The sequence below is a fragment of the Zootoca vivipara genome, chromosome 1 (genome assembly GCF_963506605.1).
Source record: "Zootoca vivipara chromosome 1, rZooViv1.1, whole genome shotgun sequence".
NCBI classification, from domain to species: domain Eukaryota; kingdom Metazoa; phylum Chordata; class Lepidosauria; order Squamata; family Lacertidae; genus Zootoca; species Zootoca vivipara.
The window spans coordinates 30,938,481-30,962,911 of NC_083276.1; the positions used below are offsets into that span (position 1 = coordinate 30,938,481).

The 24,431-nt window shown below is 40.5% G+C and overlaps 1 protein-coding gene across 2 annotated transcripts in view; it reads right to left on the reverse strand.

The window, feature by feature from the left end:
* LIN52 (lin-52 DREAM MuvB core complex component) overlaps positions 1–24,283 on the reverse strand; it is a 41,330-nt gene extending 17,047 nt beyond the window's left edge. The window contains exons 1-6 of one of the 2 annotated variants that reach the window (XM_060272754.1): positions 24,224–24,283; positions 23,705–23,779; positions 22,711–22,748; positions 21,168–21,234; positions 20,087–20,170; positions 43–16,462 (exon numbers count right to left, since the gene is read on the reverse strand). In XM_060272754.1, the coding sequence (XP_060128737.1) occupies positions 16,422–16,462; positions 20,087–20,170; positions 21,168–21,234; positions 22,711–22,748; positions 23,705–23,779; positions 24,224–24,242 (324 nt within the window). In that variant the 5' untranslated portion in view covers positions 24,243–24,283 and the 3' untranslated portion in view covers positions 43–16,421. Of the gene's footprint in view, positions 1–42; positions 16,463–20,086; positions 20,171–21,167; positions 21,235–22,710; positions 22,749–23,704; positions 23,780–24,223 lie in introns of those variants that run through there. The other variant, XM_035108696.2, reaches the window with a different exon arrangement.
* Between the last annotated feature and the right edge of the window lie 148 nt (positions 24,284–24,431).

Genomic DNA, 24,431 nt, shown 5'->3' on the forward strand with positions numbered 1-24,431 from the left:
GCCTTTATTTGTTGTAATTGTAATTATTTGTCGTTAGGCGGGTCAATTATAAATGGAATGTAATTAATGAAATGTAATAGTGATCTTTCTTTTTGTATTATTGTAACTATTTATTTTATTACTGTGGAATTCCCAAAAGAAAGCATTTGTAAAAATTAAAAGGAAAAGAAAAAATAGTAAGTTGCATTACTGAAATAAATGCACTTTTTGACGATATTCTAATTTTCCGAGTTTCACCTGTAGATCTCCAGTGGTAGAGCTGAAGAAAGCACAGCCCAATCCAAGAAAATGATATTCTAATTTTCTGAGTTTCACCTGTAAGTGATGTTAGTAGCAACATTCACCACCTGTGGCTCCTCCTGGGCAGAGGCTGCATGTGGTTATTCATACTCTGATAACCTCCCAGATTAGGTTACTGCAACATCTTCTACTTGGAGCTCCATCTTTAATTTCTATTATTTGTCTTTTATCCAAGCTGTATCTTCTTCAGTCTAGAGACTCTAGACCATTCTAATCTTCACTTTTTTCTCTGCCCTTCTACTTCTAAAGCCTTTGGCTTCAGTTGAACATGGGTGAAGCACACTGAAAAACCAATGCTCTTAAAGATCAAGACTAACACCAAGTTATTTCAAAAGGTTATAAGTCCTTAACTCATAACCGAGCTTCCTTATCATCCAAACACATGTAGAGTACAAGTAGTTGATTCTGCAAATATGTTATGCCCAAATGAGCAATTACCACAGTGAAGGGATGGTGAATTAGATGGGCAAGTTTTCTTATAGCCCAACATGGCTATCTTCTACTTTTTCTTAGGAAAAGTTATGCTCTATCACTAGGAAGTATACCAGTGTCAAAATCCTTGAGATGAGATTTGAGAGAGAGAGAGAGAGAGAGAGAGAGAGAGAGAGAGAGAGAGAGAGAGAGAGAGATTTTCTTCCATTCTTACCAAATACTGTAGCTTCAGTATCTGTTTTCATACATGATTTGCAACCAATAAAGAGGAGAGATGGACTTGGACTACAAAATGTGAAGAGAGGCTTTAAGCAGAAAGGTGCAAACATAATTTTGAAGCAACATCTGATAAGTATACATTTTGCTACACTTTGAGAAACCATCTCACTTTGCTACACAACATACACCAGCATAAATGCCAAAGATTAGATGATTACTTCTGTTAATCAACCATCCCTGAGAACTGCAATAACTGTAAAAGCCAAATCCCTATGTAATTATTAAAAAAAAAGCACACAGTCGCTGAATTAAATGCTACTAACACAGCTACTCTAACAGCTAGATTATAGCTCTCATAAACAGTGTGGGCAGAATAGCCTTCTCCCTCGGAGCACTAGCTATTCAGTGGGATCAACCTACTGATTAATGGGAGTAATTCAGGTTGATTAAGCAGGCATTTCATTGAAATAATAAGCAAACATCTCCAACTATTGAAAGGCTCTTCTGAGAAGTCTCAGAATCATAGAACTGTAGAGTTGGAAGGGCTACCAAGGGCCATCTAGTCCACCCCCTGTGATGCAACGCAGGGCTGCAGGAATGCAACAGGAGGAGATAATTGTTTCTGAACAATCTGCATTGAAGCAGAGATTTGCTAGAAAAGGATATCACAAGGCAAACTTTCAAGTAAAACTGAAGTTGTAGAGACTGTAGTACAGTGGTACCTCTGGTTACGAATGCTTCTGGTTATGAATGCTTCAGGTTAGAAGCTCCGCTAACCCAGAAGCAGTTGCTCCTGGTTGCAAACTTTGCCCCAGGTTGCGAACGAAAATCACGTGCCAGAGGCACGCGTGTAACAGGAGGCCCCATTAGCGAAAGTGCGCCTCAGGATAAGAACGGTTTCAGCTTAAGAACAGATCTCCGGAACAAATTAAGTTCGTAACCAGAGGTACCACTGTACTGCTTGGAAAATAGTACAAAATTCTGATAAATTGTATATAAAATGGCAGAAATTCTAAACAGAAGAAACTCTTCAACCAACCCACCAGAGAGCATCTGTCCTCCTCCCAAAATTAAAAAATGAAGCACACTTAGTCAACATTTACATTCTTGAAACAGAAGGACAGCAATTGGATAGCACTGGAGAAGATTCTTTAACCCTCTTTACCATCATGATCATATGTAGGAAACAACTTTATGTAAATTAATTCTACTTAAATGCTTGAGGGGAGGATTTGTGTGAGCACTGAAATCCAAGCACAGATGAAATACTTAAATCCTTAGCATCCTTGGCAGAATCTTTTTATTGTCTCAGTGAAGCCATTAGCATGTGTTCCAGAAAACTCTGCACATCTCAATACCAGTATGAATTTATATTGCACTTGAGTGTCCACAGGGCACTTCACATAATATCCAACAGCCCTAACAGCTATGTCAATATTATTATCCCATTATTCGCTAAGGGTGAGAGGCAGTAACTTGCAAAAGACTGCCTAATGCATTTTGGGTGAGGACAAATTTGGAATATCTTGGTATAGGGGTCTGTTTCTTAGCAACTACTGTGGTATACAACCTCTTCTATATATCTTAGTAAATGAAAGTCTCCCATTACGCTGCTTTGGTTAAGTAGTACTCTCTCTATCCTTTGGTACTCAGAATCCAGCATGTTGCTCCCCAAAGTGGCACAAGTGAGCTTCTGCTTTTCCAACTCTGGAAAAAGCAAGTTTGCCTTGAATCTTTACAAGACTGAGCTTTATTCTGTAGGAAACCACAGCAGCGCTTGCTCAAAACAATTCACTTTAGCTCTTCATGATGCAATCAAAAAATGATAATTTTAAAGAGCTACAATGGAATAAAGGAAAAGTACAATAAGTTGCATGGTGAAATATGTCGCCAGTTCTAGAATCTGTTGTAGGCTTGAGTGCTGAACAACTTTCTTGGCATGCTGACTTGTATGGAGATAAAAAGAGATAAAAATCCAAGTAATGTAAAGAGCCTTTAGCGCAAATCCCATCCTCTACCATGGAAAAGAGTGGATCTCTATAGAAGTACAGTCATACCTCAGTTTAAGTACGCTTTGGTTTGAGTACTTTCAGTTTAAGTACTCCGCGGACCCGTCTGAAACGGATTAATCCACTTTCCATTACTTTCTATGAGAATGTTCACTTCAGGTTAAGTACGCTTCAGTTTAAGTACTTCGCGGGCCGTCTGGAACAGATTAATCCATTTCCATTACTTCAATGGGAAAGTTAGCTTCAGGTTAAGTACGCTTCAGGTTAAGTACAGACTGTTGGAACCAATTGTGTACTTAAACCAAGGTACCACTGTAGTTGGTTCACTACCGTTCCCCTGCCTTTTACCAGGGGACACCTACAGCCTTCATATATATGTTGGATTGCTGTTTATATTCATGCATTCAGAGTGCTTTCCATCTACCTACCGGTAGCACAAGTGTAAAGTTATTTTACAAGTTCAAACAAACCAAGACTTATGCAACGTATGGAGTGTTAAACTCAGACCACTTTGCTGTAATCTTTCGGAGAAGATTAAAGAGCTGCCTTGAACTTAATACTATCCTGTCTGAAAGGTGCTAGAATATGGTGACTTCCCACAGTTCTGGCAACAAGTCTACTGCAATGAAGAGCAGAGAGCCTTTCAACAGAGGGAAAGTTTTGTCTGCTTCCTGAGGCACAGAGTTCTGATTTAACTGTTGTGGTGCAAATCTCTTCACTAGTAAGTTCATTATTTTTGTCCTACAGAGCAATCCAGAAACCAGGAACAACTGGTATCAGTACCACCCACTTAATAGTCAGATTCAATCTCTGGCAAGCCTAGAAAAAAACAAAAACTTGGATTCAAGGTCCTTATGGAGCTTGTGTAGACATAAAAGTATCTTCCTTGGGTGTTTCATTTATCCTTGAATCTGCATGTTGTTGCCTTAACTGCATCTTCTTGGTAGTCTTTATATTTCAGGCAACGTAGAACATCTCTTGTCTAATAATACATTTTAGATCTCATTCTAGGAAATACAGCAGATCATAGTCTGAAGAAGTTACAGTTTTACCAATTTAAGGAAACAAACAAACAAACAAACAAAAAATAGTACAGAAACAAGGAGAGCACTATAGACAAACAAAGGCAAATCTAAAGGTGAGCAAACCCCCAAGACAGGCAACCATTATTAGCGTGTCGATAGCACACTTGTTAAAAATGTATATTTTAATTTTCTGTATTGCTAAAGGTCCCAATTTGCCCAGGGATCTAGCTAAGCTACCATTTTCTACCACGACAGAGTCTAATCTTTATTTAATGGATTTAGCATCTATCTTCACTAGAGTGGTCTCCAAGGGAAAGGGGAGGGAAGAATGAAGGGGCCTAGAAGAGACGATCAGAGCCCCCTCCCCTTCTCTTCATCCATCCGGCGCTCATGTTTGTGTTCAAAATTCAATTACCTCCTTATTGATACTTCACAGAGATATTTAAGCTGCAAACATGAAGCCCTGATTTCCCAGGGGGCCATGCCCCTCTCTATTTCACTGCTCTGCTTCCCCCTGGGTGAATTCCTGAGGCGTCCATATTAATAGGTAATCAGTCACAATTCATTTATTAAACAGCTAGCAAGGTTTATCAGCCTGTCCTGATTAGCCGGAAGAAGCCACTGAATTCCTAATTTATTTATGGAAATCTAAGTGTCTTTTTGAATTCCATTCAGGAGACAGGGTGCTAAGGGTATGGCAGGCTGAATTCTAACAGGGAAGCAGCAGGCAGCATGCGGCTCATCCTGAGAAATGCACCGCAACAGTGACCCTCAGCATGGTCAATGGATTAGGGCTAAGGAACCTGCTTGCATAAGATTCATTAGGTTACTCATCACTAACCAGGCATTATTACACTTATTAGACGCTTAAGCCCAAATATCTAATACACAAATTAGCTGGCAATTGCTCCCTACGTTGAGTTAAGAAACTCACTGCATCCTAAAAACGATCTTTTTAAAGCAGTATTCTAAAAAGTACACACACTTGCAGATTAAGAATGTGAAGCTAGTACAAGTGTTTTAAAAATGTTGTACAGGACTCCTTTAGAACAGGGCTTCCCAAACTTGGGTCTCTAGCTGCTTTTGGACAACAATTCCCATCATCCCTGACCACTGGTCCTGCTAGCTAGGGATGATGGGAGTTGTAGTCCAAGTTGGAGACCCAAATTTGGGAAACCCTAGTTTTAAAAAATACACATATTGTGTGTCATGTGGAACATAGGAAACTGTCACATACCAAGACCACTGAGTCCACCCAGCTTAGTACTGTCTATAGCAGGCATCCCCAAACTTCGGCCCTCCAGATGTTTTGGACTACAATTCCCATCATCCCCAACCACTGATCCTGTTAGCTAGGGATGATGGGAGTTGTAGTCCAAGTTGGAGACCCAAATTTGGGAAACCCTAGTTTTAAAAAATACACATATTGTGTGTCATGTGGAACATAGGAAACTGTTACATACCAAGACCACTGAGTCCACCCAGCTTAGTACTGTCTATAGCAGGCATCCCCAAACTTCGGCCCTCCAGATGTTTTGGACTACAATTCCCATCATCCCCAACCACTGGTCCTGTTAGCTAGGGATCATGGGAGTTGTAGGCCAAAACATCTGGAGGGCCGTAGTTTGGGGATGCCTGGTCAATAGTTCACTGGCAAAAAGCTCTTCAGTGTTTCAGGTTTGATCTTGCTGGGCGTGGGGTGGGGGAACACTACTAAGGTGTGTAGAAGAAGTATTAAATCTTCCAGGGGAAAGCAGAGCACAGCAACTGAATACCAGCAGTGAATGCAGCTTCCTATATAAAGATTACTGGCTCAAGAAATACCTTCTGTGGAGCTAAACTCCTATCACCACCTCTTCTTATAATTATATCATGATCAGTCACTTGTTTATCCATGCTTCCATAGGTCAAAAATCATGGAACTTTAAATAACTATTCAGAACTGTCTGCATTGGTGTTGCCAGATGTGCCATACTTCATGCAACATTCCTTATTTTAGGAAAGATTGTTGCTGAATTCAAAACAGCTTGGTTTAATAGAAGTCAACCAGTGCCCAGATATCTACATGCTGCTCTTCCACAGAAAATAATGAACGTGTAACCGTCAGTGCTAACTGGCAGTTATCTTGGAAGCTTTAAGTGGAACCAATCTGGAATATTTGATCTTGCAGAACCAACGTACAAATAAGACCAATTCTGCCAGCAGATGCACTTTTAGTGAACACAGCAGCGAAAGTTATTCAGAACAGGCACGATGCTTAAAACAACCAAGTCTGAGGCTACCACATTAAAGGTCTTATTTGTACAAACAGAAATTGATTTTAAAATTGATTTACTTAAACCAGAGCAAAATACTGAGAAAGCATGCTTGTATAAACCTAATTATATGGGTTGCATTTGACCTGAATATATACTGACAATACATGAACTATGATGATGCACATCTAAATTAGCTTTAAGAACACCCACAAATATAATTTCATAAGGTTTTGACTTGGCAACCATAGGAAAGTAGCTGTTAACAGTGTACAGGTCATATAAGGAAAGAAGGAGGGGTTTATTCTGGTTGACATGCTGGAGCAATAGAATGCACTCCCTTCATTATCGCCGCCACCCCACAAGTAAACCTTGATAAATGTGGTCAAGATTGCTGATGCAGGTATCAGGTACACTAGGCAGAACAAAATGCCATGAGCCTCCTGAAGAATGCATGTAACTAATTGCTATTTGAGTGTGCTCATTAATTTAATATTACAATTAACAAATCCAAGCATATCTATAATGCATATACAATGAAAGATTATTACTAGCAGCAGCATGAGAAAATTAGCAGAAAAGATTGAAGATTTCTTATCAATAGTGTCTCTTAGTAATTAATTTGGAACTTGATTGCTGTGACGTCAAAAACGAGACATTCCTACCGTACTTCTTTTTTTAAAGCTCATGCTGTCAGTACCATACTTCAGCTAAGAATTCACACTTTGTAGCTATAATGTTCGCCATTCGCCTTTGCACAGAAGTTCCAAGGAACCAAGAGCTCTCTCTCATTAAATAGATACGGCACAAATCTGCTGAACAAGGCTGTTTCAGAGAAATATGTAAGTGCAAAACATTTGTATCTTTAAAGCTGACTATATTCAATATTATTTGTAATGATGTATCAACATATGAACATTCTTCCTACAGGCAGAAATATCAGTAGGAGGCGGCATATGAAGTGGACCAAGATCTGTAAGCAAGCTTTGCCACAGCCACAAACATTCATTAAATTCTAGTCCAATCCCGTGCAATGCAATGCAGGGCTGCAGGAATGGGACAGGAAGAAAGAATTGTTTCTGAACTGTCTGCACTGAAATAGAGGTTTTCTAGAAAAGGATATCACAAGCCAAACTTTCAAGCAAAACTGATCCTGTTAAGACTGCAGTACTGCTTAGAAAAAATGAAAAATTCTGAAAAATAGTATAAAATAGCAGAAAATTTAAACTGAAGAAATTTTTCAATACACCACAGGACTGGGCTGATGATACTCAAGGCTCTATTTTGTATTGATGTCAAAGACCTTGCCAACTCAGGAGAGAACTACTGAGAACCCTGCAGATGATCTCAGTTTATTGAGCAGAGATATAAGGGCTTAGGTTGTCCTTAAGGACCTAAGCTGTTCAGGGCTTTGTAAATTAATACAAGAACCTGGAACCTGGCTCAGTAGTAGACGGGCAGCCAGATATTAACAATGGTGTTACATGCTGCCAGCCAGAGGCCTTCAGCAGCAGCCCGGCTGCCACATTGTGCGCTAGCTTTAGTTTCTGAACCAAGACCAAGGGTAGCCCCACAAAGAGCAAGGTGCAGTAATCCAGCCTTCAACTTACCAACACATAGTCTACAGTGGTCATGGTCTACCTCTGTCCAGCAATGGCTATAGCTAGTGAACCAGAGAAAGCCAGTAAAAGGCCCACAAGGCCATTTTGGCTAAGCCACATGCACCTTCACCATATCTAATGTTATATATTATGTCAGTTGTAGGGCAGATAGATATGGCTGGGCCAAAGAAAGGTTGCAAGCCCCAACCATCAGCTGATCATCACATGGGCAAAAACATGTCACTTGACATCTTTGACACCAGCTGCCTGTCAAACTTTGCCTATTGTGGGTGGTAAGGATCTGGCCTACCTCCATATGCTGATGCCAGTGAGCAAACTACGTAATTGCATTACTGTGCGTAACCTTTCTTTCCACCAGAGTTCAGCTGAACTTAGAAAAGTTCTGTACTGTACTGTATTGTAGTGTTGCTGTATGCTCCACACACTGCAACTTGACAGACAGATGAGGACAAGCAACAGGGATACCAAGGACTATTACAATTATTGCTAATTGAAAACTTTTTGTGGAAGGGGAAAAAAATAATAATGATGATGATAATTTATTATTTATACCCCACCCATCTGGCTGAGTTTCCCCAGCCACTCTGGGCGGCTTCCAACAGAACAGAACATTAAAATGCAATAATCTATTAAACATTAAAAGCTTATTGGGTTGTCTTTGTTTTTATTATGTATATGTATGTTTTTCATATTGTGATTTTATGTTGTGAACTGCCCTGAGATCTACAGGTATAGGGTGGCATACAAATTTTATTTAATAAGAATAAGAATAGTAAGAATAAGACTACAAGGACAGTAGAGTCCTGCAAACCTTTCACAGTACCACTCACTCTAAAAATATAAATCCACCAGATTACCAAGAAAATGAGAAACATTTTAAGTCCACATTTAAGTGTAGACGGGGAGCAGAGCAATTAAAAATCACTTTTGAGCCATTCACAGGCCTGCACCAGCCACAAGTGCTTGCTAGCATCAAACATGGTGCAGAGTCCCCAGAGAGCTATCACACTTCAATTACTATCACTAACATTAGTCATTACGGAGGCTGGCTCAAGCCCCCAGGGAAGGCAGCTTGTGATGACAATACCCAGCTTCTCCCTGTAAAGCAATTCATTAGGCAAAGGAGAACAGCTGGGGCAGGCACGTGCAGGTCTGAAGAGGGCCCGCCCCACTGGGACCTCTGGCTCAAGACTCTCCGGTTGGTAAGAGAGGGGACCCACCCCAAGCCGCGACAGCTGTAGAGTCCTCAGGGGACACTCCATGTTTAATCATTGCTCCTTAAGCTCAAGGAAGGCATTTGATTGAGAATTTAAACTAATGGCACTCCAGCTTGCTGGAGGTTATATCAGGCATCTGATAGGGGCTTGATGACATTTTTATCTTGTTCTAGCGTACAGGAGTTAATGAGGCACTTAGATCTTGTCACAGAGCTCTGGCCCAGCTATATTACATTCAAGATATACAGGCCCTGCAAGGCTGCAGTGACTAGGAATGCAAAAAAGGAATGCAATTGATCTCTGTAAGGCCTCGTATTCAGAAGAGGAGGAAATGTTTCCGGGAAGCTGAGAAAACAACAACAGGTTCTGCTCTAAGCAAACCATAGAAATCTCAGCTAATAAGATTGCTGTATTTGCTTAGAGAAAATGATGGTCCGACAAGGTAAACAAGGACAGGGTTGTGCTGTAGGATTAATTTACAAAACATATAGCCATGTGCATCCCAGTTAGTCATCTGCTAAGTGCTATGTGCCACAGCTGAACATCACATGGGAAGCCACTAGGAATCAAGCATTTCCACATACTTTGCATAGCTTACTTAATTGAATGAGGTTGTCCTAAGTTTTTCCCAGGAAACTAGGAGGGGGAGGAAGGGAAGATACATTAAAACAGAGCTACATGTAGTGCTTTTTTCTTAAAAAGTAGGTGCCGGAGCTCACCATGAACTTCTCCCTTGTTCTCTTAGAATGGCAATGGTGCCAATCTGAAAGGTGGCGGAACTGAGCTCTTGTAAACTCCATCTGGACACAATAAAATCTTCTAAGAAAATTAGTATTATGCTAAAGAATACTACATTGGCATTTGGAGCTGAACTGGCTTTCTGCTTTGGTTGGCATCCAATGCTTCATGTAGGCAGGGATTTGAAAAAGGCAGGTTACATATTATATTGCTACTTATTTGTTGGCAGTTGGAGGATGGATGGTGGCTAACAGGTTGAGGTTTAATCCTGACAAGACAGAAGTTCTGTTTTGGGGGGACAGGTGTTGGGCAGGTGTGGAGGACTCCCTGGTCCTGAATGGGGTAACTGTGCCCCTGAAGGACCAGGTGAGCAGCCTGGGAGTCATTTTGGACTCGCAGCTGTCCATGGAGGCGCAGGTTAATTCTGTGTCCAGGGCAGCTGTTTATCAGCTCCATCTGGTACGCAGGCTGAGACCCTATCTGCCTGCAGACTGTCTCGCCAGAGGGGTGCATGCTCTGGTTATCTCTCGCATGGACTACTGCAGTGCGCTTTATGTGGGGCTACCTTTGAAGGTGACCCGGAAACTACAACTAATCCAGCTAGACTGGTGACTGGGAGCGGCCGCCAAGACCACATAACACCGGTCCTGAAAGACCTACATTGGCTCCCAGTAAATTTCCGAGCACAATTCAAAGTGTTGGTGCTGACCTTTAAAGCCCTAAACAGCCTCGGTCCAGTATACCTGAAGGAGCGTCTCCACCCCCATCATTCTACCCGGACACTGAGGTCCACCGCTGAGGCCCTTCTGGCAGTTCCCTCACTGCGAGAAGCCAAGTTACAGGGAACCAGGCAGAGGGCCTTCTCAGTAGTAGCACCCGCCCTGTGGAACGCCCTCCCATCAGATGTCAAAGAGAACAACAACTACTGGACTTTTAGAAGACATCTGAAGGCAGACCTGTTTAGGGAAGCTTTTAATGTTTGATGGACTACTGTATTTTAATATTTTCTTGGAAGCAGCCCAGAGTGGCTAAGGAAACCCAGCCAGATGGGCAGGGTGTAAACAAATTATTATTATTATTATTAGTAGTAGTAGTAGTAGTAGTATATTTGCAAATTTCCTGTTGCCTTGTCGACTATTCTACATGTTCTACAGATGGGAAACTGAAGTAGGGAAAACAACTTACACATGGCATATTGCAAGTCTGTGATAGAGGCAGGTGTTGAACCCAGACCCAAGTCCAGTGGGCAACGAATTGGACAACACCAGCTATCTCACCTTATAATTACAAGCTGTCTTATCTTATAAGTTTATAATCACAACTTAGTAAAATGTAAGTCTTCTACTTTTGAAAATTATAATGTAAAAATTTAGTTGGAAGTTTATTTATGTATATATACCCTGAGGTATGATATAAAGAAGCAAGTGTGACAAAGGGTGGTAGCTGATTCCTAGTTCAAGATAAAAGTTTTTCCAGTGTGGAAAAGTTGTAGAGTGGAACCTCAGTTTTCAAACGTTAATCCGTTCTGGAAGTCCGTTTCGACTTCCGAAACGTTCGAAAACCGAGGTTTGATTGTAGTCCTATCTTGGTCAAAACAAGCCAGGCCTGAATTAAACATATTGTTGATGTTGAAGTATGTAAACTTTTGAAAAATAAAGAACAATTTTATTTTTGTTAAAAAAAAAGGCCAAGCCTGCTTTCAGACACAGACTCCATATTCTCAATTTCTAACTCTTTAGAAACAGTCTGGTGTATGTGTACCAATAACTTCGTTAATTAAAACAGTACAAAATATTTGAGCGTGTTCGCACGTTGCATTCAATGAGTGTACAATCTGTGTACACAAATAGTTTTTTAAATAATGCAGCGGAGCACAGTCTGTGTACACAATAGTTTAGCTGTACAGAACATGTGTAGAGATAATTGGTACACTTGTTCAATAAAATGTGTGAACAAGCCTAGAGAGACATGCACACAACAGCCAACTGTTACAATTTACCAGGTGTTTGTTTTCTATCCTGCCCATAAGTGGCAAACCAAGTACAGTAGTTGGATCCTGGCTTCTTCTTCTTCTTCTTCTTCTTCTTCTTCTTCTTCTTATTATTATTATTATTATTATTATTATTATTAAATTTATATGCCACCCTTTCTCTGTAGATCTCAAGGTGGTTGACAACATAAAATACAAGATAAACAGCATTTCAGTGTATGCAAATCTAGACAGAGTGACACTCAAGCACTAGAAACTTCCCATGAATTTGTATAAAGTTGGGTTTGCGAGACTCAAATGAAGTGTGCTTATCTATATATTTAATGTCAAGTGCTTATTTAATGTCAAGTGCTTATCTATATATTTAATGTCACTTATCAGATTTTGGTAGCTATTTAACTATAACTGCACTCACTATAAATGGGGAACCATGCCCTTGTAATTCCAGAAGATGCCATGCAAGCACCATAGGCTTTAAAGTTAGCATCCACTGACACGAACAAAAGGAAGTGAGCTATCGAACAGTCCTTTGTACCCAAACACTTCCCGAAAAGGCTTTTATTTTAAGTTTTCATTCTCCCCAGTCTGAATCTGTTTGGCAGGCATATATATCAGAAGTGCTGGAACCGGCTCACATTCTGGGTATTTGACAAGTGAACGAGACATTCCACAAAGACATCATGAATAATCTTCCAGTGTCTGAAATCATAGCTGCCAAGTTTTCCCTGTTCTCGCGAGAAAGCCTATTCAGCATAAGGGAAAATCCCTTTAAAAAAGGGATAACTTGGCAGCTATGCTGAAATGCATTTTGCTATACCAAACACCGAATAGTCCATATACTAAAAGACAAGCCACACGAAAATGCCTTTGTCAAAAAAATCTACAGCTTATCAAACTACTTTATTTGAAGTAAAAAAGAGTAAACAAGAAATACCTGGCACATTTATTGACATTTAAAAGAATACTCTCTCTTTGCCCCCACACCTCTTCCTATGGGCAACAAAAAGTCATCAACAGCTGGAGATTATTAGGATGTAATTAACTGTCTCAAAAGAAATAGCTAATCTAGAAATGCTGGTGAGGCAGGTAAAGACAGTGTTTATTATGGTACAACTAACGGTGCAACTAATCTGTACATATGCACAGCACTATCATTTATAATATTGTTAGTCGACTGCACCACATTTTAACATGAAGCAGCTATCTGTCCATTTCCCTTCCAAAAAAATACTGGATAATTCACTCACTTATTCATTAGCTAAGAGCAAGAAGAAAGAGAGAGAGAGAGAGACAGAGAGAAAGAGCGTGAGAGAGAGTGACCAATATCTAAGCTCAATTTCCATCCCAATTATTACAACCTAATCTCTTGGTGAGTTAATGCAAAGCGAAGGATGAACACTAAACTGCCACTAGTAGCAAAGTGTGTTCCTTCCCCAAGAGAAGCCTGTAAAACAGGACAGTCACTGACAGCAGTACAATTACTGACACAGATACAGACTTTATGGACATGTTTATATCCGCTGTAAATCCACACTCTCTCTCCACTCCGATTCACAAGTCATAAAGAAATTGCAGATAATGAAAAAGTTGGTGAAATTTACAGCATGTCGGAAACCTCAGACAGCCAGAAGAAATTAAAGAGCTGACTGGGAATAAATCACACAGGTACAATTAAAACTTCCCATAGCTCCTTCACTTCTAAAACTGGCATACAATCCAATAGCGATGATAAAAAGTTGAGGTCATGATCTGTGGACTGCAGATAGTTAAGAATATTACGTCAAAATTAGCCAATTCAAGGGTCTTGTGTGCATCCTAATTTTAAATTTGTATTTGGGTGGCTCTTTTTAGAAACTAAAATCCTCACACATAAAAAACAAAAAAGTGAGTAAAGAAGCCAAGCTGAGTGATGAGCAGCAAAAAGAAAGGTAAATGTCTTGTTCCTCTACATGTGAACAGCGCACTAGGTAAAGGTAAAGGGACCCCTGACAGTTAAGTCCAGTCGCGAACAACTCTGGGGTTGCGGCGCTCATCTCGCTTTACAGACTGAGAGAGCGGGTGTTTGTCTGCAGACAGTTTTTCTGGGTCATGTGGCCAGCATGACTAATCCGCTTCTGGTGAAACCAGAGCAGCGCACGGAAACGCTGTTTACCTATTAATCTACTTGCACTTTTGGCGTGCTTTCAAACTCACAGAGGAGCTCACCCTGTCGATTCAAACCGTCGACCTTTTGATCGGCAAGCCCAAGGCTCAGTGGTTTAAACCACAGTGCCGCCTGTGTCCCAAAGCACACAGCACACTAGTGTGTGTTAAAAGAGACTTAGAATGATCAAAAAGAAAAAAAAACTATGAAAAAAATAATATATCCCAGGCTGAGCACTGGGGTGAGTGCCTGTGAGGTCTAACATACATCCAGGAGTGCTGGAAATCTCCATAGCTGACTAGTTTCTCAGCAGCCTACAGCAGGGGTTCCCAAACTTTTTTTCAAAGAGTGCCAGGTTTGATGAAGTGAACATGCGTGAGGGCCGACCAAAGTTGTTGAGCTTTCTTTTGGATTTTACCCCAGGACATATACTGCCACGGGGACCGGATTAAATTGACTGGCGGACCAGATTGGGCCCCCCAAAATGGACTTTGGACATGCCTGGCCTACAGTGTAGTCTGTTTCCTTGCAGAAGCTGTTCCTAACTAGCAACTGCAGGCCGGGAAAGAGTTGCTGCACTCAGGTCCTGCTTTTGTAGGCTTCCTACCAGCAACAACTTGCTCCAGCAGCTTCTTCTTATTTCTTATTACTACTAAATTATTTCTAGATTCCTACAACTATGTGTGGAAAGTAGGACTACAATCTTCTAGCATCTCTCTGTGCTCTTATCCCATGTATAAAGGTAAAGGGCCCCCTGACTATTAGGTCCAGTCATGATATGACTCTGGGGTTGCGGCGCTCATCTCATGTTATTGGCCGCAGGGAGCTGGCATACAGCTTCCAGGTCATGTGGCCAGCATGACAAAGCCACTTCTGGCGAACCAGAGCAGCACACGGAAACGCCGTTTATCTTCCTGCCGGAGTGGTACCTATTTATCTACTTGCACTTTGATGTGCTTTTGAACTGCTAGGTGGGCAAGAGCTGGGACCGAGCAACAGGAGCTCACCCCGTCACGGGGATTCGATCCGCCAACCTTCTGATTGGCAAGCCCTAGGCTCTGTGGTTTAACCCACAGCGCCACCCGCGTCCCTTATCCCATGTATACATACATGGAAATTTCTCTTTAAATGTGTAGGCAAGAGACCTATGCATATGTTTCCATGTCCCCAAGCCAATAAAGGCCCTGTCTGCTACCAGAAACTTTAAAAGAGAAACCTGGAGTTTATATATTTGCCATATTACATACACATTTTGGAGTCAAGATATCTTATCTGAGTACCAGATGAAACACAAGCAGCAAACCATAGAACCTGCAAAACACCCATGTTCATTCCAAAAGCCGGCATCTTGGCAATAACACAACACAAAATAAGTTCATGGGTTGGATCCACACTAAATTAGTTGAAATAAATGGAATGCAAGTCAAATCGTGACTAATCTGTTTCACTGATTTCAATGGGCCCCAAGTTCAACTAATTTTGTCAGGATGCAACCCCATGTGGGCTTCTAGTATTCTCTTTTGTGGCATACTAGCAAGCCACACTTTCCATACACAGAAGCCTACATAAATACGGTTATCAAGTTACAGGAGACCTTCCAAGCCCTCTGTTCATCATAAAGCAATCTCACTTTCAAACCAATGTCTTGTTATTTTCCTTGGAGACTAGGTATCAAACAGGAAGTTCTACAGTTTATGCAGTTACATGACCCTGGTAATCTACATTGCAGCAAAAAAAAGGGGCTATGAATTTGGATGTGGTTTCTGATACTTTGTTAAATAAATATTTTTGTGCATATCAGGGAATACAAAATTAATATCAGATGAATTCATTAAGTGTAGAACAATCATAAAATATTTTAAAGTAAAATTTTACATGGTTGTCTAATCACTGCTGCAAATTATTTTAGCTAAAGTAATTCTGACTACATTTAAGAACAGATGGTAGCTTTGTATTTAATAAAGCCAATTCTCCGAGGTGAAACCAGCTCTTTCTGAACCATTGCTCTGCACATCACAACTGTTCTATTATTTAAACTTGAGGTTTGGTTGCATTTTATGCTGTACTACACAAATAGCAGTAGTCCAGATCAGTGGTTGCTAACCTGGGGGCTGCAGAGTTATCCCAAGAAGCAACATTTTTTAAAAGCAGCATAAAACAAGAGATCAATACAAAATATAAGTTGTTCATTTTAAACCAACTGTATTATACAGAAACAGCAGCCTGGATGCATTAAAATCATGCAGGACAGATTCCTCCATGGATCTCAGGATCTGCAGGAATTTTCCAGTCAGCAGGAACCTCTTCAGCCATGGCTTATGGAAAGGCTGGCCGTTTCTTCCAGACAGAAGTGATTGTGAGGCTGGGTAGTACCCTATGTGCCTGGCTTCTCTTCCATCCATTGGTATTTGCACAGCATGGAAGTGTTTTTGCTCCTCCTCTGAGGTGGGATGGTGAAAATCAGAGGGGCTCTAGCAGGGCCGTCCGTGATCTGATGGGCAGCTTTGGAATGCTGGAAAATGAAATATGCCAAGCACAATAGCAAGCTGTGGCAAGCAGAAGAAGCAACCCAGGGTCAATCCCCAGCATCTTCAAGTAAGACTGGGAGAAACCTATGGAGAGTTGCTCTCAGTCAATGTAGGCTAGACAATTCTGACTATGATGGACGAATGAGCTGTCTCAGTATAAGGCACCTTGCTATGCTCCCTACTGGTGCTGAGCTCATCCTTGGACCACACGATGGAATGGTGGTGCCTCTGAGATTGTACAGAGTGCCTGCACCCCAAATCAGAGGCTTTTATACCTATTGTTGCAGAGGGGAAGGGCTAAGCCTCCATGGTAGGTCCCAGATTCAGTCCTTGACATCTCTACATTGGGAGAATATCTCCTGGAGAGTCCCCAATGCTACATTATGGCATGTTCAGCAAGATGGACATGGAGGGCAACGCTAGAAAGTTCCAGAGCCTATAAGCATGCTCCATTTACCCATACATCTGATGGGAGGGTATACGAAAGTTCTACATATGATCCGAGGAGGTTGTTTTTTAAAGCAATGTAGACACAAGGTTCTTCTAATCACACTCTACTGCTTTATGGAACAACTGATTTTAGCCATTCACTCCCCCAGTCTGCCCTAAATATGAGCATGGAAGAGTCTCAGCTTTGTCTTCACCCTCAGATTATTTTCTCAACACAATGAGCCTAGCAAGGACTAGATAACTGGCTGCATTCCTGATGCTGCCTGTAGATTGCTCCTGGCTATCCTAATCTAATGCGGGAGGCAGTGCAAGACAGGAGTGCCTGGCGTGCTCTGGTCCATGGGGTCACGAAGAGTCGGACACGACTAAACGACCAAACAACAATAACAAAATCCTAATCTAAAACAAGGTACTGTATCTGATCTGTTATTATGAATCACCTAAAACTGTATGTATCCATTCTGAAGGAAATCAGCCCTGAGTGCTCACTGGAAGGACAGATCCTGAAGCTGAGGCTCCAATACTTTCGCCACCTCATGAGAAGAGAAGACTCCCTGGAAAAGGCCCTGATGTTGGGAAAGATGGAGGGCTCAAGGAGAAGGGGACGACAGAGGATGAGATGGTTGGACAGTGTTCTCGAAGCTACGAACATGAGTTTGACCAAACTGTGGGAGGCAGTGGAAGACAAGAGTGCCTGGCGTGCTCTGGTCCATGGGGTCACGAAGAGTCGGACACGACTAAACAACAAAAAACTGTATGACTGTATGGAAGCTATCAGTTGGTTGACAGCCATCTCAATCAAGCATTACATACCTCTCAACAAGACCCAGCAATAGAATTTACTCCAGCTCATGTACTGGAGTAGTCTAGGACCTAAACCAGGAACGCTCAGACTCTTGCACTCTGTTCCAGATAGAACAGTCTGGGGGATAGAACCATACCTTACTACACAAACTTATGACAGTTGAAACCCCACAATAGCATGATGACCAGAATGGGAAGTGGGGAATGAGGAGAGAGAAGGGAGGCAGAATATTGATCAGAGTCTACTGATGGACTAGAGACTAATATTCGTTGGCCTGGTCCCATACCATCAGAAAAGCCACCAACAAACTTAACAGTGCTGAGCTTATTGCAACATTGGTGCTATCAATGTAGAACAGCTTTAGCCAGCCAGATGCCCTCGGAGTTTTGGCACCATCTTAGTATAGGTATGCCCCAGGCCTATACAAGGCCAACACTGCATTTGAACCATGCTGATATAGAGGTAGCACTAACATTGCATGTGCGTTGTAACCATTTTTTAAGAGCAATTTTTCAGTGCATAGACAGATTTCTGCCTTTGCAGAACAGAGCTTCTCTAAGTTTTTACTTTTTAGCATACCTCAGGTATAAGCTGATAGAACTACCAGAAACCCAGCAGAACCGCTTGGGGGCTGGATTTTGCCTGTGGACAGCTAGCTGGCCAGCATCCTTTATGCATATCAGGTTGACATACCCAAGGAGCCTTCTTTTTGTGATGGCCTCAGTACTACAGAATGTCCTCTCTCATGAGGCTTGTTTATCCCCTTCTCTTGCTACCAAGTTGTAAAAGCTGAATTGTCTTTTCAATGCTATTGGTAGTTTTAGGATTTTTGGTGTTTTTATTTTGTTAGCCATTGGGAGAACTTTATTGAAAGGTGGTATATAAATGCTATGTAAAGAACTTATGATCATCCAAACAAGTTATTTAAAGGTAACATTTGAATAATTAAATCTCATATCATCTTATTAAACTATTAATGAGCTTCAGGCACCTGAATGCAATCACTCTGCTTAATCCTTTGCACAAATGAACAAACCAGGAAGGTGCATTTAACTATGATTTCATATTACATATGAACCAGTAAACTATGGTTAATGGTTCCTGAACAAGCCAGGATATGGAAGCCATAACTTAAAGTTCTGTCCTGTCCTGTCTTTCCACAGCTTTCTGAATCAGATGTTAACAAGAAATCATGGTTTAATCTGCTTTCTGGCTTGAGGAAAGGGAGGAACAAAGCAGTTGGGGGTAGGTGCCTGAAGCTTGTGCCTATCTCTGCTTATGAAACTAAGATTTGATTGTGCCATTACCTAACTGTACAGAAGATCCTAATTAACAGGATAGTACCATAATAAGTTACAAAGTAAGTTACTAAGGTAATTTTCTTATGGCCTGCTTTCAGTGGTCATATACAATATGCAGAAACATTCTAAATGTAGGAGAGCAGCAAAGAAAGGCAACAGTTTTATAATGGGAAATATTAATACATTGAAATATAAATTTATAGCTTAAAAACCAATTGAACCCTAGAATTACCTAAATAAATTGTCCCCTCAGCAACGATCTAATTTCAAAAGAGAGCAAAGACTGACCATAAGAGTCACAATGCCTAAACCTGCAAACTGCTAACGAAGAATTTTTTTAAAAAAAATGTCAGTAGAAATTTCTCTACCAAACATTCCACAAAAATAAAGGACCATCAACATTACTACATGGAGACAATCTTTCTGGTATCATTTTTCAATACAATATAAAAATTCAGTGATTTAAACACCCACCCACCCCCAAAAGAACTCAATCCAAATCAAAAAGCTACAAAAACATCACTGAAGGGAACCAATTATCTCTAGGTAGCATTTTGCTGCCACCTAGAGGATACTGAAAGATAGTTCTTGTTGTGACTCTCATAAACTGCTTCAAATACTTATTTATTTATCTTGCATATCATAAGATAGTACTTAATCCTAATAATTTCATCTTCAAGTAAGAAGTGTTCCAAAGAATTCATAGTTCAGTTATCTTATGGGGTTACTATTACAAAACATCAGTGTGGTTCACAGCAGAAACGGGAGAGAGAAACATCCCACCTAAATCGTTGAGACACACAATCGTTGTAGGAACCCAGCAACTGCTTGTAGAGATATTCTACTACTGATGCAGCCACTTCAAACTGTTAATTTTTCAGGAGACTAACAGTGCAATATCATACATGTCTCTCTATTGTATTATTTCTTACAAGTGAAATATTGAATATGTCCTTACTGAATATGTAAAGTTTTCCTACGGCTCTATGAGAATATTAAGCAATAGACCTACAGTTTTTAAACAGAATACACTTTAGCAACTATCTACTTACATTCGTCCAGTCCCAGTTGGTATGCCAGATTCTGCAGACCTCTCACTTTCTCCATTAGATTAGCTGTGGTGAGACTCCCCAACTCTTAAAAAAGAAGAAGCGTGGCTTAAGACATGCCATGAAATAAATTCCTAGCAAAGACTTTTCATGTTTCTTTAGTATCATTACTATTCTATTATATATAATGTATTTGGCACACCATTGTCCAAATATGTCTAGGGTTACAGCTCTTCTTTCATTTTTACATAGTGTTGCTCAAGTCCATTTAAATGGCTATAAACTGCTCCCACCACATCCTTAAGCTTAGCTTGCATGACTGGAGCTGGTTTAAAAACTATGTAGGCAAAAAATTGGTACAGACATACAAATCCAACATCCAGTCATACATCTAGCCTGATCTGAAGCATCTATGTAAGAAGCTTATTGAAGAAAAATTAAAAATGCCCTGCGACCTGCTGGGGAAGTATGTGTAACAAATTTAATAATACTGTAGTAATAATTAACCATGAAATTTAAAATGGTTATACAGAAAAATTGAAACATATACTTCAAAGAAGAGTTTTATCACTCCCAGAATGTTGTATCAACAACAACAACAACAACAATTCTGGAAACCAATATTACATACAGAAGTTCACTAGTGGTTTAATACTCCTGTGTATTTCAAGGACTTGGAGAACATCTTGCATGATGTTCTCAAAGTCCTTGAAATACACATCTTGCATGACGTTCTCCAAGTCTGAGGTTCAATGAATGGATCCAGAATCAAAGATACACAATGAACATTAGCTGGTCACACCCTCCCCCAAAGTCTTTAATCTTCCCTTCAAGCTTTCCCTCCCAGCATGGAAAGGTCTGGTGTGAAGGAGGTGTGTGCAGGGACACTGGGGTGGGCTTACATGTGCACCCCTGTCCGTCCCCCCATCACAATCTTTTGCCTACATATGTTCAGATGAATGCTTGAGTTGAGCTTAAAAAGGTAAAAAAAAATATTTAACTATTTGTGTAGTTTTAAAGACAAACTATACTGGGCTTGTTAATTCCAGACATTTGAAGTGCTCAAACATTGACAGGAGCTCACCTTTTAACATGTCAATATCATCATTTTCTAATTCAGCCATCCATTTGGGAGGAGAACTGGTGATGGGCTATTAAAAACAAATACACACACATATATAGAAAAATTGTGATCGCCTGTGTCTTTGATAAACAGAAACTGGGAAATATTTCTAATATGTGAAACCAGCTAACAGAAAATAGGCTCAGCTGCCAAATTGTATAAAATTCCACTCTACTTTGATACAGAGCACATGTTTTCTATGAGGCTTACTCCCAGGTAAGTGGAATTAAGGTTGCAGCATTAGTTGTAGAGTTTTTGAATAACCACACACATTTTTTATTTTACCATTTACCATTGCTGAGACTGTCAGAATGAAGGAAGGAGCCAGAAACCCTTTTATCATGCCAGAATACAAAACCAGATCAAAACCTGCTCCCCAACAGCATTTTGCATTGCATAGCAATTGTTAATTACATTGGATTTTAGCTGCTGGAAGCTATTTTTCTTTGAAAAACATGATCAAAATGTAAATAAGAAACATTAGCAACTATCGTTTTTGCAAAATATTCCCATTGTAAGCATAGAAGTTCAATTCAAATAAGATTGTATCAGCACTGGCACATGCAGACTACACAGAATCCTGTTTCTGATACAAGTAAAAAAAAATGTGGATCACCAGTCAAGTTCTTAATAGCTACACAATGTTATATAAACTACAAAAAAATTACTACAATTTTAATGTAGCAGAGAACAAAACTCAGTGTGTAATATCTAGACACTAATGGATTCTTAACTCAGAAGTATGAAAATTATTACGTTTTACAGCTCCATGACACTTACATAGAATATAACTATCATCAACCACTTTATGACTCACTGGTCAGATTCCTCTTTTAGGACACCCCAAAACCCAGCTTTAAACACACAAACAAAAGTTTTTCATGGTTGCAAATATTAAAAAAATATATAATGCAAAACTTGATTTCCTAAAAAATAAAAAAAGCAGGCTGAAAAAAGACAAAGTGTCATGCGTTTAAGAGATCAATTTTTATATTTTTTTAAAAGAGGGGGTTTCAAAAAAGGCCATTTCAGTTGTCCTTGAATATGGCAGGTTGCTAAGCTTCCAGTGAAGAAACACACAACCAGAATTTGCAAGTTGCAGAGATGGCCCAATACACTTTTGGTGCCTGAGGCAGAGAAAGTCAACAGCTCCACAAATTAGTGTAAAAACTTTAGTAAGTGAAAAACATACCAATTTGCTCTACTTTAATGGAAACCTAAAATCTGCTGATTTACCCTGGCTAATGGATGGGTCAGCTATGTCAAGTTAGCTACAACATCCAAGTCTAGAATTAGTTATTAGTCAGCTTTTTGCATGAAATGGGATATCTTTGCCTGATTGGGCAATATATCAGGTTTCTGAACAACACCCTGGGTGATAATCTAGGGTGAGCCAAGGTGAACAATGGTTAGACTACGGTAAGTCCTACTGAATTTATTGGGGCATACTTCTGAGTCAGTATGTTTAGTATTAAATTATCAATCCAAGTGAGAAACTACTTACACTTTTAAAGGAAGCTGCAAATTCAGCAACACCTGGTACTAGAGACAAGACAGAAACAGTTACTGGAGCACAACTTTCTCTACAACTTCAAGGGCAATTATGATTTTTGTCGCTAACTCCATCAGTTAAATTGCTAGAGATATTCTGCATAAAATGATTATTCATTTGTACCATGTATTATTTCACATTCATGTTCAATTCTGTGACTGTGCAAATGCAACACTAATTATTTGCTTCTGTAACATTTGCAGCTCAGTAGTAATCTGCATGATTTCTCTTTGGTCCATCAACAAAACACACAACTGGAGCCCTTGAGTGCAATCCTATACACATATCCTATACTTCTCTCTACTGAAAAGTAAAGTTCACAGTAAGTGAGGCTTACTCCCAGCTAATTCTGCATAGGAATGCAGCCTTAAACTGGATTAGCTATAATAAAGTGCTTACTCACAATTAGCTAATAAGTATTTTTAAAACCACTTTGAAAACACAAATACTGAAAGGATAGAAAACACAATAGTTAAAACATGTTAGTTCAACTAAACATTTGTTATGTTTGCTAAACAAAAGTGTATAAGCATGCCTATGTAAATGAATGTGCATGTGCATAGAAGCGACTGGCACAGTACCAGGCAATTGCCCTCCCAACAGCAATACTGTTGCTGCTAACTGGGGCAGTGTGAGAGTGAGACACAGTAGTGATAGGGGCTACACAAGCCCAACAGTGGGAGTTCTGGACTGGATCTGCCAACATGCCCACACAGCCCCAACTTGCTGCCACCATGTCCATGTAACCAGGAATGATGCTACTATTGGGAAGCTATTGAGTACACCAGTGTGGAGCATTTTTGATGACTGTTCTGAGGCAGGTTTATGTCCAACATGCAGACACTGTCAGTAACATCCTAACAGCAGGTTGTAAGTTAGAGCAATATCATAGTCACCAAAGAGATTCTCCATGCCTTTTCACATTTCCCACTTGAGTGCAACTTACATTGTTCAGGCCAGAGGTCCGGTGAAGCCCGGTCCAACTTTTCAAAGCTCAGCAGGGAGGCTTCCAAGTCTGTGCCTAGAAGAACAACCAAAATACTTCCAATCATTGTGGGACTCAAACCCATGACTGAGATTAAGAGTTCCATGATCTACTGACTGAGCCTGATATTACTGGGACAGCGTGCATTCAAGACACGAGGCGCACTGCCACTGTTCTATGCCACTTTAGAGCCTGACTGGATGAACAGAGCATCAAATAAACCCTAACAGTTATTTCCAGATCTGAGGAAAAAAATCTGAGGAATTCGCTTAAGTAGCATTTCAGCTCTAACTGGAGCAGGTTTACTGAGGAATAAAGTTACCAGCTGTATTCAGTGAGGATTGTTCCCTTGCGGCAGCTTCGGTCCACCCTCTGCACATGTACTCAGAGACAAGCAAGTGGACACAAATTATAGTATTAATATGCCAGAGATACTCGCAGAACTGGGAAAACCTTAAGCTTCTCCTCATCACCTCTTACCTTCCGTTGAGACCGCCATTTTGGCCTATCACGTGACAACCGGCCCCCTGCACGCGGGAATCTAAACATATGACGCTTCCTTTTCGAACGAGCCAACCTTGCTCCGCCCCCTCCCTCCTGCACTCCTCCCACTAGGTCGTGATTTAGGGGGGGAGAGAGGGGGAGTGGAGGGGGAAAGAGCCACCCAATCAGACTGAGCCTAGAGGGG